We start from the raw sequence: 16,018 nt of genomic DNA on the forward strand, positions 1-16,018 counted from the left end.
GGCTGCAATCACCATCTGCAGTGATTTTGGAGCCCAAAAAAATTAAGTCTGACACTGTTTCCACTGTTTCCCCATGAAGAGATGGGACCAGATGCCATGATCTTAGTTTTCTGAATGTTGAGCTTTAAGCCAACTTTTTCCCTCTCCTCTTTCACTTTCATCAAGAGGCTTTTTAGTTCCTCTCCACTCTCTGCCATAAGGGTGGTGTCATCTGCATATCTGAGGTTATTGATATTTCTCCCGGCAATCTTGATTCCAGCTTGTGCTTCTTCCAGCCCAGCATTTCTCATGATGTACTCTGCATATAAGTTAAATAAGCAGGGTGACAATATACAGCTTTGACGTACTCCTTTTCCTATTTGGAACCAGTCTGTTGTTCCATGTCCAGTTCTAACTGTTGCTTCCTGACCTGTATACAGGTCAAGAAGGCAGGTCAGGTGGTCTAGTATTCCCATCTCTTTAAGAATTTTCCACTTGTTGTTGTCCACACAGTCAAAGGCTTTGGCATAGTCAGTAAAGCAGAAGTAGGTGTTTCTCTGGAACTCTCTTGCTTTTTCGATGATTCAGTGGTTGTTGGCAATTTGATCTCTGGTTCCTCTGCCTTTTCCAAATCCAGCTTGAACATCTGTAAGTTCACGGTTCATGTACTGTTGAAGCCTGGCTTGGAGAATTTTGAGCATTACTTTACTAGCGTGTGAGATGATTAGTTTTTCTTTATGGTTTAAATGAAAATACAAAATAAAAAAGTTTTTTATGGAGAACTTTTAGATCTCTGTGAATGTGTCCCTGGGTCCCCATTGGAGAAGCACTCTTTTAGGAGAATGAAGCTGAGTTTGTGAGTTTCACCCGAGGGTCGAGCAGGCTGCGTTTTGTCTGTCTGTGCCTATGTGATGTGGTTGTTGGCAGAAGTGGCCGCGAATCCTCTCCTTCTTGTCATCCACACTATGACAGTGTGACCCTGGGTCCCCCCTCTGCCCCAGAAGGTACAGTTGGCTTCTCCATCCTTCCCATCTGGATGACCATTGACCTACTGTGGTACCAGATGTGATGCAAGCAGAGACTTGACTCTCAGCTGGCATTGGGTGTTTCCTTCTCTTGCTGCCCCCGGAAACCCGAGTTTGCCACGTGAATGAGCCCAGTCTCGCTTACTGGAGGATGACAGCTACATGGAGAAGGATCTAGGTTTCTCAGCCAAGAGCCAGCCAGCTCCTGGCCACCAGCCCGCACGTGCCGTCCTCGACCATCCAACCCCTAGATGAGCCAGGGTTCGACCACAGATGGTGCACAAGCGAGTCTAGGTGAGGTTAGCTGAGGCGGGGTAGGTGAGTAGCAGTGCCCAGTTGAATGTAGCCTAATGAGCAATAACGATTAATTTATGCTCTAAGCCACTAAGTTTTGGGTTATTTTATTGCTAACAATAAGTGTCTGATACACATTTGTTTTCCCCCTAGAAGAGAAATCTTGTCTTTGAGCAGACTTCTGAAGGGATCTGATATTCTCCAAAATGATCACATAAGTCAGAACATGTTGCCTGGAAAGATCAGCTGGGGACTCTCAAACTGTTGAGAAGGCAGAAAAGGCTCAGCATGGATTTTCTCGTATATTTTAATGACTCCTAGGATTAAGTCTCAGTTAATCAGTGAGGGCTAGAAAGAAAATGCTTCATTGGACCTCGATATTTGCCTTCATTTAGATTTGTATTATTGTTTTGAGGAAAAGTTGTATTTCGAGTTACAAGAATAAGCATAGTGGTTTGGAAAAGTCTTCCTGGTGCCATCTCTCTATGAACCACGCTAGTGGGAGGCCTGACTGTTTGCAACACAGCTCAGAGCTGCTTACGTGGAACCATGATTGAGGAGCTATCTTTGCAGACTCTCAGAGAGCGGTATCTTTGCAGAGAGAACTGTGTGGTGCTTTAGAATCTATTTTACGTGATTAAATAGGCTTGATTATGAATAGTAATCTGGTATCAGAAATAGGAGAAGGTTTGGTCTCTACAAAGATCGCTTGAGCAATAGCATGCTTATGTTGCTTTAAATACAGCTAGAATTCCATAGTTAACTTCGCATTTGGGAAGCTTCAGGCTGAGGTCAAAAAGACAGAACATAAAACAGAAGCAAGATTTTAACAAATTTAATAAAGACTTGAAAAATGGTCCCCATCAAAAAAAAAAATCTTATTAAAGAAGAAAAGCTCTTTGATACATTTAAGCCTTTTCCTTCCATCTCTGCACTAATCCCCTTGTCTTTCTTTCTCAAAGCCTAGATGTTTTGTGTTCACTCGAATTTTTTTTGTCTTCTCTGTTACATAGCTTCTCCTCTCTCCTCTTGGAGATTTTGTGGTATCACTCAGTCTGGTAGATTCAATGAGTTCTTGGTCCCTGGACATTTTTCTGGCCCTGCCAAGAGGGGCCCAGGTTAAAAAATATCATGATTTGAGACAGCCAGGGAAACTGAGAGTTACTGTGCAGTTGTGCAGATGTGATGAGAGAAACATGAGTGGGATGTCAAGGGAGTGAAGAGAGGGAGGTTGTATTTAATCCAGACTAGACTGAGTTTATCCAGGAAGACTTCCTGGAGGAGGGAGCTCGGGCTTCTTCAGCCAGGATTTTTTAAAGGCATCAAAGGCGATGCCTTAGAAACTTGAAAACTTGCCTCACTTGCACAGGCCTAGATGTCATGCCTTTAGTTTAGGGGAAGGAGGGGAGCTGGGTTGGGTGCAGTCCTAGCGCTCTCAGGCAGAGTGTTCTGTGCTTCCAACACAGTGGAGCCCAAGGACTTTGGATTGCCGTTCTCCTCGTCTTTGGCTGTGACCCAGGATCCCTCAGCATGTGGGCGAAAAAGGCAGGGAAGACAGCAGCCACTTGTCCCCCCTGCCACCCCATGTCCCTGTGTGCCGTGAGGCCCTCCTGGCCCCGCGCCGGCCTCCCCGGGAGAGAAGGTCATCTATTATGTAAGAATCATCCATATTCCAACTGGTAATCAGGGCTAGCATTTGGGTTTTTTTTTTTTCCATTATGTGGAATAATTTCAGCTCGTCTTATGAGTGTCATTATTATTGCGATGTCTCAGTAATAGAAACAGCATCCATTACTTTACCTCACCCTGTGTGTCTGGGTTAAGCGGGGATGTGGAGTCAGCGGCTGGGACAAAGTCAGCTGGGGCTCCAGGCCCCTTCCCCGGGATCCATGCACCTGGGTCCCCAGGGGATGCGGCTTCTCCAGGGCTGCAACCCGCTGGCGGGGGGCACCAATTAATCCTGCAGTCTTTCCCTCCGCTTTTCATCAGGATGTTCTGAGCCACTGACAAACCCCAATTAAAGAGACTGCACCCCATGGGGCAGGGGGATGTGCCAAGATATCCCAGAGACCCCTCTCCCCCTCCCCTCCGCCCTGGCCCGAACTGACGCGACAGCGGGTGTGCGTGCAGGTTTGGTGAAAGTCAAGCCCATGGGTGATCATCAGAGGTCGGTCTGCTTTGCCCATGCCCCCAACTCCCCGCCCTGCCCCGCCCCCGGCTGTTAACAGCAAGGATGCATCCCAGCGGGGACGAACCAGAGGCAGGAGAACTCAGGGAAGGATGCTCGTGGGATGCAGGGCGGACACACCCAGCTGTTGCCCTGAGTTTTAGGGGCTTCAGGTCCCTCGGGGCTTCGGTACCTCATGGCATTTCTCTGCTTGTGCTTTGCCTGTGGGGCTTCCGTTGCCTTGGCTGACTCCATGCTCAGACACCTACATCCTGTCGGATTGCTCTCCAGGCTCTTGAGTCCGTTTGTGGCGCGTTTCTTTGAGGCTCTAGAAACACTGAGTGGCCAGCAGTTGTCTTCCCGGGACCTGGGAGGGCCAGCCCTGATGAGCATCTGGCTTTTATTTCTGCAAGGAGGCACGCATGTTACGTGTTGAAGGATTTTTTTTATTTGTTTTCACATAAAGCACATCGCAGGACCACTTTCTTCCCTCCCTCCGCCTCATTTTGTTTCCTCCTCCTTTTTACCCCTCCTGTCTCTCCACTCTCTCTCTTTTCCTTCTGGAAAGTGCTAGGCTTTTCCAGCTCCTGCCTCTGGAGGGCACGACCTTTCCAGAGCAGGTGGAAGTTGCTGTGTTTCTTCTGAGCCAGGGATTTGTTGCAACCATTAATAATAATAATAACAATGATGGTCACCAGAGGAAAATGATCTCAAGTTCCGTGGCCCTGGACAGGTGTTGCCTGGTACCTCCCTGCTCTCTGTACCAAGCTGGGTTTGGAGGGTTGGGTGGGGAGGAGGGGAGCGGGGGAAGAAGCCCTGGATGGGGTGGGAGGGGGAGGCAGGAGGAGAGGTAGCTTGGGACAGAGACCGTGTTTAGCTGCCTTGGCATTTGGGAGCTGCAAGGGAACCCAGCAACCCCAGAGCTGTCCTGGGTCCCAGGAGCCCCAATGAAACCGTCAGGGGGAGGGCAGTGACTTGCTGCCCCGCCGACGGGCAGCCAGGCCGGCCGGCAGGGCTGCCGTGAAAGGTTGAGAACGGCTTGCCTTGCTCAGATGTTTGCCCTGGAAGGGATCAGCCCTCACCTCGCCTCTGCCAGGGGCTGCAAGGATTGCGTGAGGTAGCGTGGATGGAAAAGTTCTGCAGAGATTAAAAAAAAAAAAAGAAGAAGCCTCAGACGTGAAAGACAGTGATGATATCAAGTTTAAAGAGGGGTGTGCCGCCATCGGCAAAGAGGCTCCAGAGCAGGGATTTCTTCCCGGGGCACTCGGTGGCCCTCCCACCGCCCGCCCACCAGCACAGGTGGAAGCTGTGTTTATTTAAGGGTCCAGTTAAAAAAAAATGCCGCACCCTCCACTGCAGTGTCCCAGAGCCCCACAGGGGCTTCCTGACTCTCCCTTAATGTCAAGGATGCTATGATAAAGCCACCAAGGCACAGCGGGTGTCTCTTGCCAGACTGTTCCTTGAAATTCCAAGGGGTGTGTTTCTCCGTGGGAGGGTTGGGGAGGGTGGAACCTAGAGTGAAAGTTGCTCAGTCGTGTCTGACTCTTTGCGACCCCCTGGACTGTAGCCCACCAGGCTCCTCTGTCCGTGGAATTCTCCAGGCAGGAATACCAGAGTGGGTTGCCGTTTCCTTCTCCACATCAGCGGTGGAGAGAGGAGGGTGGAACCTAGAAGGGAGGCTTAAAGGAGCCCCAGGAGGCCGGCCGGTGCCTGGGTCCAGGGGTGCTCAGGGACACTGGACCACAGAAGCTGTCCACCCCCCATCACCTGGGGTGCCTCCTGCAGCTCCCCACACAGTCTGCCCCGCCCTTCCCAAGGCCAAGGTGGGGCCCGGTGCCCAGAAGTGGGGTGGATACAAGTGAGATCCGCTAGGGTTTTGTTCAGCCTTTTTTTTTTTTGTCTCAGTACACCCCACCCCCAGCACCGGAATAAAGTGAAAACAACCAGCGGAATGTAGCTGATAAAATGGTGATGTGGCGGGGGAGGGGAGGGGTGATTTGCCTCCTTGCCTGAGACCCCATCTTCGGAAGTCAGTGTGGCTTCTTCCGTTCCATTAGGGTCTTTGCTCAAATGCCGCCTTCTCGGAGAGCCCTCCCTCAGCACTGCGTCTGGAGGAGCCCTCCCGCTTTGCGTTTCATGATGAGGTGCTGGAAGAAAGCGTGACACAGGGCCCGAGCCAAGTACTTATAACAGTTGGGCTATGTCACTACGGTGGTGATTTATTTCTCTGATCAACATTATCCCAACCAGCCCTCGGTTTTATAGTGTATTGTGAGTTTATTGTCTGTGTCTGAAAGGACAAGGGACTTGGCTCTTTTGAATCGCCAGGACCTAGACTGGTTCTGGTATGCAGTTGATACTTAATAAAAATTTGCCAAATACCTGAAGGCAGGCAGGCTTCCTGGAGGAAGCAGCAAAATTCTTATCTTGACAGTAAAGAGGGCCTGTGTGTTCTCAGCACGACCAGCAATAAAGGGAGGTCGTGAGCATTCTCAACCTTCTCCAGGGGAGTGTCTCAGCTTCAACACTGCTGGCCTTTGCCCGGATCACTCTCTGTGGTGGGGGCCGCCCTGTGTTGTTGGGTGTTCAGTGGCATCCCTGGCTTCTCCCCAGTAGATGCCCGCACCCCCCTCTCCCCCACCCCACACACACAAAGCCCCCGCTGCCAAATGTCCCCTGGGGAGCAGAGTCACCCCAGCTGAAAGCCACTGTTCTCAGTTAAAACCAGGGTCTCTCCTGGCTGCACCTGACCGATCGCCGCCCACCCCCCGTCAAAGCAGCAGCCCCCAGTGGATGAAGGCGGCTGCATCTCTGCTGGAATGAAGTGGTTCCCTTTCCACATCCTTCCCCCACTTCTGCCTCAATCACATTGTAAAAAGAAGCGAGACAAAGGAAGAAACACCAGCTGAGGCACACGCTTTCCAGGAGAAACTCGTCTTATGGCCGTGGTGGTGCCTCAGATGTCAGCGGGAGATGTAGGATGAGAAATAATTGAAGCTCATGAACAAAGAGCTGCGACTGCGTGGCCCTCGGCACGTGGCACGGACGCCAGCTGTCGCTGGGGGCGGGGCGGGGCGGGGCCAGCCGCTCCAAGGCCCCTCTGTCCCCAGGGGTCGTCCATCTGCCGCGTCCTCAGCCTTGACCCCTCAGCAGGATGCTCTCTTGATGCCCCTCCCGGCGACATCACAGATGAGAGCCCGCTGCCCCTAGGATTCTCCAGGGGAACCTAAGAACTTCAACGAGGGCGGCTCACTCAGCGCCACGAGGCTCTTTTTCCTTCCATGTTAAGACAAGTTTAAAGGAGGTGTCAGCATCTTTATTAAAGTGCACTATCAGGGAACTCTATTCCATATCCTGTGATAAACCATAATGGGAAAGAATATGAAAAAGAGTGTGTATATATGTATAACTGAGTCGCTTTGCTGTACAAGAGAAATTAACATTGTAAATCAGCTCTGCTTCAGTTTTAAAAAGTGCCTTATGAGGGGCATTGGAAATAAATGATTAGGACAATAGAGATATATTGGAGAAGTCAGAGGATGTGAGAGGAAGGCTTTATGTTCCACTTTTTACCTTTAGTTGGACAGAAATAATGAAGTTAAATACCAGAATCATTTCTCTTTCTGATCCCTGATGAGCAAGAAGGTGTGTATGTCTGTATTTATGCAAGATACAGCTAGGCATCACTTTTGTGATTCCCCTCTGAAACTTACCCAAGAACACAGGTTTAGTATTTGCTTATAAATAGATGCATTCCTTGTCTGGATGGTTAAGCCTTCTCCTCTCCTCTATGAGATCACACATTTTATTTATTTAATCCACTAAGTTGGCTATTTTTATTATTTTTTCTTTTTAACAGCTTTATTGATGTTCACTCAAAGTGTACCATTATGTTTAGTACATTGCATCGTTATTTTAAAATTATGGTATAATGTATACATAACATTAAATCTGCCATTTTAACCATTTAAAATGTATAACTCGGCGGCATTAATTGCATTCACAGTACTGTGCGGTCATCACCACCATCCATCTCCAGAGCTTCGTCACCCCAGACAGGAACCCTGTAACCACTTAGCAGTAACTCCCCGCTCCTTCTTCCCAGCCTCCGAAAGTGAAAAAGTGAAAGTGTCAGTCGCTCAGTCATGTCCAGCTCTTTGCGACCCCTTGGACTGTAGCCCGCCAGGCTCCTCTGTCCATGGGATTCTCCAGGCAAGAATACTGGTTTGGGTTGTCATTCCCTTCTCCAGGGGATCTTCCCGACCCAGGGATCGAACCCAGGACTAACTGCACTGCAGGCAGATTCTTTACCACCTGAGCCCCCAGGGAAGCGCTGGTAAGCTCTAGTTTCTGTCTCTGAGTTTGCCTATTCTAGGCATTTCATGTACGTGGGATTATACAGTACTTGTCATTTTGAGGGACACACGTTTTAAATGGAAACTTCCGTCTGTTTGGAACTATTTTGCCTGGTCTTCAGAAAATATCTGCTGTTTCCGTGCCATTGAGATGATTCTGTTCACCTTCCCTTAGGGTTCTAGGGGTCCCATCGATGTCTTTGGAAGACAGGCTCACAGCCCCATTGTAGATTCACTTGTTTGCTCCTCACTGAACTGTAAGCTCCAGAAGAGCTAGAATTTGGTAGTTTACCAAGTATCCAGAAAGTTGACAGTCAGTAAATGTTTGTTCAGTAAACAATGGGGATCAAAATCAAGACTTTGCACAGCTAATGCAAAGAAGAGTCAAAATAACTGGTGATGGACAAAGCAGAAGGTGACGTGATTTAAGGCCAGCTGGGCATAACCTCAGATGTGCCGTGTCCTCCAGGACTCTCACTTTCCTCCTTTCGAGATGCTTCTGTTTGCCTCTCATCCTCGTTTGATGTGATGAGAAACCAGAAGATGCTGAATTCCTGAAAATTGCTGACCTTGGTTCCTGTACTGAGGCTGCCCCTGGGTGGACTTGCCATCCAGGCTTCTTTTGACGGTTCAGGAACTGAGTCCCTTCTGCCCTCTGCCCTGCGGTGAAAGGAGAGGGAGGTTTTGGTGTTTGATCTGCTCTTGCCCAGTGTGTGTTTTTCCCATTTCTGGGATCAGCACGGTCGCCTCCGATCACAGTTGTTGTCATCCCCAAAATTCTGCAGCCAGAGAGCTTGTGACCTTGCTCATGACTCCTCCCGGCCTGACAGCTAGGTCTGGCCCAGGCAGCCCGTGCTCTCGGTGGAGACGAGCAGGTTGCCTGGGTCCCTGGGAGCTGGAGGGACTGGGGGATGAAGGCAGAGGAGGTGCTATAGTGATGGCCCGCTTCTCGTTTCAGGGTGCAGCGGAAGACCCGCAGACGGCCCTGGCACTGAACTTGGACCCTGCGCTGATGAAGAAGTCCGACCCGGAGGGTGCCAGGATGCTCTTCCCCGAGAGCGAACTTTCCATCCGGATAGGTAGAGCTGGGCTTCTTTCAGGCAAGCTCCCTGCTGCAGACCGCGGGCGGAGTCAGACAGGAGAGACCGGAGCCGGGGCGGGAGCGGGGGCCGGGACGTGCCAGCTGCCCCGCCCCGTCTTTGCCAGGCGCCCACCTCGCTGTCGCCCGGGGCTGAGCCGGCATCTGGCCGCGCGCCTCCCCTCCACATTGGTTCTCCAAACCACTGCTTAGAGCACAGTATGTAATAGGACCTTTGGCTGTTTCCCAGAGCTGGACAAGTGGGCCGGTGGGCTGCTCTGGTGGGACTGGGCTGATTCAGGTTGCAGCGGACAGACCTCTGTCCCTCTGTCTCCCCCTCTCTGATGGCCCCTGGACGTTCCTTTCCATTGACGTGACTTTCATCTTTCTGGTTCATCTGGGGAACTTTGGGTCTTGTTTTCACTGATTCAGCCTGGAGCCTGAAAACCGAAGAACACTGATGGCAAAGGCATGCATTTTCTTTTAGGCTAGAGTGAGTGCGCCCTCCCCGAGAGAAATCAGGGTGGGGGGTGGGGGGGGGGCGCAATTCCTGAATCTCCATGGGGGCGGTGCAGACTGGGCCGGTGCCCCCTGAGGAGTTGAAAGATGATGCTGGTCTCCGGCCTCAGTGTAGACTTCCCCTGCCTTGCCCAGTTGTGGCTCACTTGGAGTTGGCTACTCTAAGTGCCAGTTGGCACCAGGAGAGGTGGCGTCCTTTCTTTTCCTTTGCCTTTATTTAAGTCCCGCGTTGCTGTGAAACGTTGTCCCTTCCTTTTCCTCCACTTCTGTACATCTCAGACTCAGGAACTAAACCAGGCAAAGGATGCTGAAAGCGGCCGCCCTGTCTCTTGCTTGGAGTTCTTCTCTCTTGGGTGAATCGAGGAGAGAGACCGGTGACTGGCTCCCGTCTTCACCTTTGTGATTTAAGGGAGTGAGTCCTCTCACGTTTCCAGGCTGGCATTTTAATTTGATACGTGTACGCGGTGTCTCTGAAATGATCCGTAGACCTCGGGAGTAGAGATCCTGTAACCTACATGAGTTACAGCCATGCCTCAGCCAGTTCTCAGTTACCTGTGCTCAGATTATGTCCTGCAAGAATTATTCATGGGAACTCGAACACCTCCTCCACTCGGGTTGAAGCTCATGGCCCCCCACCTCTTCCGATGTGGGATTTAATTGGGAAGTGAAAATTCATCCAACGGGAGCTCAAGTAACAGAGGGTTAGCATGAAAACTCTGCCCACCACGTCCAGTCGCACGCATTCTCAAGTCAGTTCCCCTCGGGTGTGGTCTGCCGTCTTCCTTTTCCTGGAGAGTCGAGAGCTGTCTGGTGGCCAGGGTGGGGCACCATCCTCCAGTTAAGATGGTCACTTTTCATGCCGAGTCGTGGGGACTCAGGGACAGAAGGCTTTCTGCCAGTTCTCCCCAGCTCTTGCATGTTGGATCTCCTGTGATTCCCAATGAAGACTTTATGGTCCTGACTCTGAGCCGTCTCTAGGGTGAAGGAGTTTGCCAGATCCTCAGTTAAGTTCAGTTCAATCATTCAGTCATGTCCGACTCTTTGTGACCCCATGAACCGCAGCACACCAGGCCTCCCTGTCCATCACCAACCCCCGGAGTCCACCCAAACCCATGTCTGTTGAGTCGGTGATGCCATCCAACCATCTCATCCTCTGTCGTCCCCTTCTCCACCTGCCCTCAATCTTTCCCAGCATCAGGGTCTTTTCAAATGAGTCAGTTCTTCGCATCAGGTGGCCAAAGTATTGGAGTTTCAGCTTCAGCATCAGTCCTTCCAGTGAACACCCGGGACTAATCTCCTTTGGGATGGACTGGTTGGATCTCCTTGCAGTCCAAGGAACTCTCCAGAGTCTTCTCCAACATCACAGTTCAAAAGCATCAATTCTTCGGTGCTCAGCTTTTTTATAGTCCAACTCTCACATCCATACATGACCACTGGAAAAATCATAGCCTTGACTAGATGGACCTTTGTTGACAAAGTAATGTCTCTGCTTTTTAAAATGCTGTCTAGGTTGGTCATAACTCTACTTCCAAGGAGTAAGCATCTTTTAATTTCATGGCTGCAGTCACCATCTGCAGTGATTTTGGAGCCCAGAAAAATAAAGTCAGTCACTGTTTCCCCAGATCTTATTCTCTCCCATTTTTTCAATCTTCAAGGCCACAGGGGAAAGGTTCAGTGCCTGTCAATCAAAAAAGTAAAAAAGGGCATATACCTCTGGCTGATTCATGTTGGTGTGTAGCAGAAACCAACACCATATTGTAAAGCAGTTATCCTCCAATTAAAATAAATTAGTTAAAAAAAGAAGTGTTGGCAATACCATCTTCAAGGTCATTGTCAACTTGTAAATCATTAGCAAATAAACTATGACTTAATTGAAGCAAAAAAAAAGAAAGAAAAGGTAAAAAGAGATCCCTTTGACATGGGACCATGAGAATACAGGGCCAGTGGCACTGATCTTGGGTGGCCTCCGCCTGCAGTGGCTTGGAAGCAGGGTTTCAGTTCCCGGTCAGACACCAAGGTCAGGCCCCGGTGGTGAGAGCCCCGAATCCCGGCCACTGGACCAGTGACCAGTGACGAGGCCTGGGCCCTTCAGCTTTGCAGAAAAGAACCCCACAAAGATGGAAATTAGTGAAACAAGTAAAGTGTTTGTTAGGAGGAAGAGAGTACAGTACGTGTGGACGGAGGCGTGGGCAGACTCAGAGAGACTCATGCCCTCGTGGTCGTTTAAATCACTTCCGCGGGGCATCTCTTCTGGGTTTTCTCTGGCCAGTCATCCCGCTCCGCCTAGTTCTGAGTCTGTGTTTGGTTTATCTCAGCATCATCCCTAGTGGCTTCCCCGGTGGCTCAGCTGGTAAAGAATCCGCCTGCCGTGCGGGAGACCCAGGTTTGATCCCTGGGCTGGGAAGATCCGCTGGAGGAGGAAATGGCAACCCACTCCAGGATTCTTGCCGGGGTCATCCCTTGGACAGAGGAACCTGGTGGGCTACATACAGCCCATTGGGTCACAAAGACACGACTGAGCGACTAGCCCCTCCTTTCAGGGTCCTCCTGCCTCAGGAGTTGACTTTGCTGGAAAGTCTCCCAGGCTCGCTGGACCTTCTTGGCCACCCCAGGGCGGGGTAGCGAGCAGAGGCTGTGTGGGAGGCAATGCCATCCTGTCCTCTGCTCGGAAGCACCTAGGCAGAGCCCGTTACCAGGTTACCAGGCAACCCTCGGTCGCTGTTGCTAACCATTCGGATCCGAGGGCTAACGCAGCCCGCGGGGGTTTGGGGGGAGTGTGGAGATGGTTTGCAGAGCCCGAGGGAACCCAGCCACCTCCGGAAAGGTTGTTCCTCTTCTCGCCTGGGCACACCTGTGCGTGTCAGGCGGTCAAGGACTCGAAAGTTGATAATGGCTGTTTGATGACTGGCCGCGCGCAGATCAAGTCTGAACATGCCTTATTTGTACCATCTGGATCTGCCTTTAAGCTTGCTATAAATGGAGCCCGGAGATTGGTCTAATGGGTGTTTAGTGAATAACATCAGCCTCTAAAAAATAATATTGGCACTGCTGTTGTAATGTCCTGTAATTGGTTCAACAAGAGGAAAAGCCAGAAGGGCCACTCTGCGAGACAGGGGTTCAGCTGCCCCGAGTCTCAGCAGTGGCCCTCGCCGGGGAAAGCATTTATGTGTTTATGATGCTTTCCCATGTACATCTCGGTGCCAAACGTTTTACAATATCCACTGTTCTCAGGGCTGGGGATAGTCTGGGTCACAGCTAGACCAGAAGTTCTCATAAATCAGTCTCTGTGTCTCTCCCATCCTCACCCCCACCCCAACTATGTACCTATCTCCAACCAACTTTCTTTTAATTAAGAAAATAATGACACGGGTTACAACTGAAAGTAGTTTTTCTTCCACCTTCAGAGCCTTTATGGCCCAGATTCCCATCTCAGACACAGACACTGTTTCTAGGCTCTTGTGTTTCCTTTTGGGAATCTTGATGTTATGTTCACCCCATCGTACTTGGCCCCCCTTATTCTGTGCCTTGTGTTTCTCACTTCATGATACATTTTGGTTTCTGTTTCGGGAACATTCATTGATGCATCCCATTCTTATTTTTGGCTGTGATCTTACCTAATTAGTCCCCCTCTTGATGGCCTCTGAGGGTGTTTACCGTCTTTTGCTGTTAATGCAGCGGAGAGATTTTCCCATGTGTTAATAATCTCTGCAGGTGGTTCTGTGGTTGAGTAAATTCTGGAAATTAGGCCAGGGGTTCTGTACATCTGGCGCCCAGGAGTGGGCACCGAAGAGTCTGTGAACCTCTTGGAGCTTTGTGTAGAAAGATCCGTGTTTTTTGAGGAATCTAGGAAAATGGCAGTGATGAGTAGAGACACGGACGTAGAGAGCAGACTTGTGGACACAGCGGGGGAAGGAGAGGGTGGGATGAGCCGGGAGAGCGGCACTGATTTGTGTACATTGCCGGGTGTTAAATGGACCGCTGGTGGGAAGCGGCCGTGTAGCCACTCAGCGCTCTGTGATGCCCGAGAGGGATGGGGCAGGGTGTGGAAGAGACGCCCGAGGGAGGGGATGTATGTGTACATGTGGCTGAGTCACGTTGTACAGCGGAAACTAACCCACGTTGTAAAGCAACTATGCTCCAATTTTAAAAAAAGATGTGCGTTTTTGGAAGACAAAAGTCTGTAACATCCATCACACTTCAGATGGATCCGTGGCCTCCGTGTTTATCTGGAACCTGGGTTTCTTCACCTCAGTAACCCCGTTCAGCTGCCAGTGAACTTTCTTTCTGTCTTTTTCCTTTCTCACGAGCACTCTCCTTAGGCTACGCGCCAAGTCGCTTCAATCGTGTCCGACTCTTTGCGACCCCAAGGACCTTAGCACTCCAGTCCATGGGATTCTCCAGGCAAGAACACTGGAGTGGACTGCCATACCCTCCTCCAGGGGATCCTCCCAACCCAGGGATCAAACCCACGTCTCTTATGTCTGCCTGCTTTGACAGGTGAGCTCTTTACCTCTAGTGCCACCTGGGAAGTCACTCTTTAGGCTGAAAGTGAAAGTGAGTGTGTTAGTTGCTTAGTCGTGTCCAACTCTTTGTGATCCTATGGACTGTAGCCCACCAGTCTCCTCTGTCCATGGGATTCTTCAGGCAAGAATACTGGAGTGGGTTGCCATTCCCTTCTCCAGGGGATCTTCCTGACCCAGGGATCGAACCTGCATCTCCTGTGTTGCAGACGGATCCTTTACCATCTAAGCCACCAGGGAAACCCAAGAATGCTGGAGAGGGTAACCTATCCCTTCTCCAGGGATCTTCCTGACCCAGAAAACGAACCAGGGTCTCCTACATTGCAGGCAGATTCTTTATCGGGCTGAGCTACCAGGGAAGGTAATTGTTAACTTCCCCATTTCCTTGTTTTTTCTGAGAGAGGAAGCTGAAACTCTCCAAGACTGTTTTTTTTTTTTTTTTTCTTTTATGGATCCATTAGCATGCCAGATGGAAAATTGAATGTAATTTTGTGTTTCTGTGGAAGGAACAGAAGTAGGCATTATTTTCCAGGAGAGAAAGAGGTGGATTTAATTTGGGAAATTAGTTGTGAAGTGGCTTCTATTTATTATCCGTGAACCTTTCCAAAGCTGGTTGGGGGAGACGTGAATGGGGATTCAAGACAGGCAAGCCCGAGCCAGAAGAGACTCTGTTAGAGACCCGTTTTCCCTTGATGTCTTACTCTGTTCTGTCGGGAGAATTCAGCTGGCAAAGATAATTCTACCTGGACAGCTTGGCAGACGGGAAACCATGTTTTGCAAAATGAAACTGATGCAGACCTAGCTTTAAGCGGGTTGTGAATTTGGAGAAATTTACCAACCCTGGCCACGTGTATTGTTTGTTATCTTAGTCTAACATCTTGAATTCCTCATTGGTTATGCTCTGGCCTTGCTGGGTGGCGTTTTCTGGTAGAACTAGAACTGGTCTTGGGAGACAGAATTTAACCTCTTTTGGCCCAAGGTTCCCGAGTGCCCCACCCCCAGATGAGCACCAACAGGACTTGTTCACTCAGCGTCACGACGGAGCTGGGATGCTCTCAGATGCCCTTCCCCTTCCGCAAGGCGCCCCCAGCTGCTCTCCAGGTATCCTGCTGTCCTCTTTCAATCTCGAGCTGGGAATCATTCCTCTCCCCCATTTCTCTCGTTAAATATCCTCCGTTTGGTGCCTCTGGGAAGAAGATTTGATCAAGCGTTGGATGTGGAGGCATCAGTAATAGACAGTGTTTTACCCTGCTCGTGCATTTGCATTTTAACCAAGGACAGTTTCCTTCTTTTTTTTTTGTTATATTATTATTATGCGGCATGAGAACACTTAGGTGCTTCGTGTGGGGTCTGGTTCCCTGCCCAGGGATGGGACCTGGTCCCCCCATGCATTGAGAGCACAGAGTCTTAGCCCCTAAAGGTGAACGCAACAGGCGGGTTTTCACACCGGCTGGCCTTTGGAGGATATGGTTTTTCAGCACACGTGTGGGGCTTGGGGGGCGGCCAGTCACTGTGGGGTGAACTCCCTTCTCGGGGGACAGTTGTCTGTTCTCTAAGACCAGCCTCATGCATCCAGCTCCCAACTCCTCGATTTCCTCGGCACTGAAATTCCTCAGAATAGTTGGGTCCTAGGGAAGCAAAGAGGGCTTATTTAAGCAGCTTCAAGCTTCCTCTGACAAATCTTTTAATTTTCCAAGTCTTCCTTGACTGCTGTCACTGACATTTCCAGTCAGACTTAGTACACTTAGATTTGTGGGTTTTTAAAGAATCTTATCTTGTATTGGGTGTTGCCGATTAACAATGTTGTGATAGTTTTCAGGTGAGCAGCGACGGGGCTCAGCCGTCCGCACACATGTATCCGTTCTCCCCCAAATTCCCCTCCCATCCAGGCTGCCACAGAACATGCAGCAGGGTCCCCTGTGGTCTACAGGAGGCCTTTGTTGGTTCTCCATTTGAAATATGGCAGAGTACACTTAAATTTGATCAGGAGTCAGATATAGCTCTTTTCTTAAAATGACTAGGTCTCCAAAATAATGTGTTTAGGGACGTCTCTGAGATATTATTAGTACTTTTGAATTTGT

General features: G+C 50.1%; 1 protein-coding gene across 6 annotated transcripts in view; it reads left to right on the plus strand.

Annotated features, from left to right (window-relative positions):
* Positions 1-16,018, plus strand: part of SLC39A11 (solute carrier family 39 member 11) — a 365,936-nt gene that overhangs the window by 182,449 nt on the left and 167,469 nt on the right. For 4 of the 6 annotated variants that reach the window (XM_043905660.1, XM_043905657.1, XM_043905662.1 and 1 more), the window contains one exon: positions 8,779-8,920. In XM_043905660.1, the coding sequence (XP_043761595.1) occupies positions 8,779-8,920 (142 nt within the window). The remainder of the gene's footprint in view (positions 1-8,778; positions 8,921-16,018) is intronic. The other 2 variants (XM_043905661.1, XM_043905663.1) reach the window with 1 other exon arrangement.

This window comes from Cervus elaphus, chromosome 5 (assembly GCF_910594005.1).
Source record: "Cervus elaphus chromosome 5, mCerEla1.1, whole genome shotgun sequence".
Lineage (NCBI taxonomy): Eukaryota > Metazoa > Chordata > Mammalia > Artiodactyla > Cervidae > Cervus > Cervus elaphus.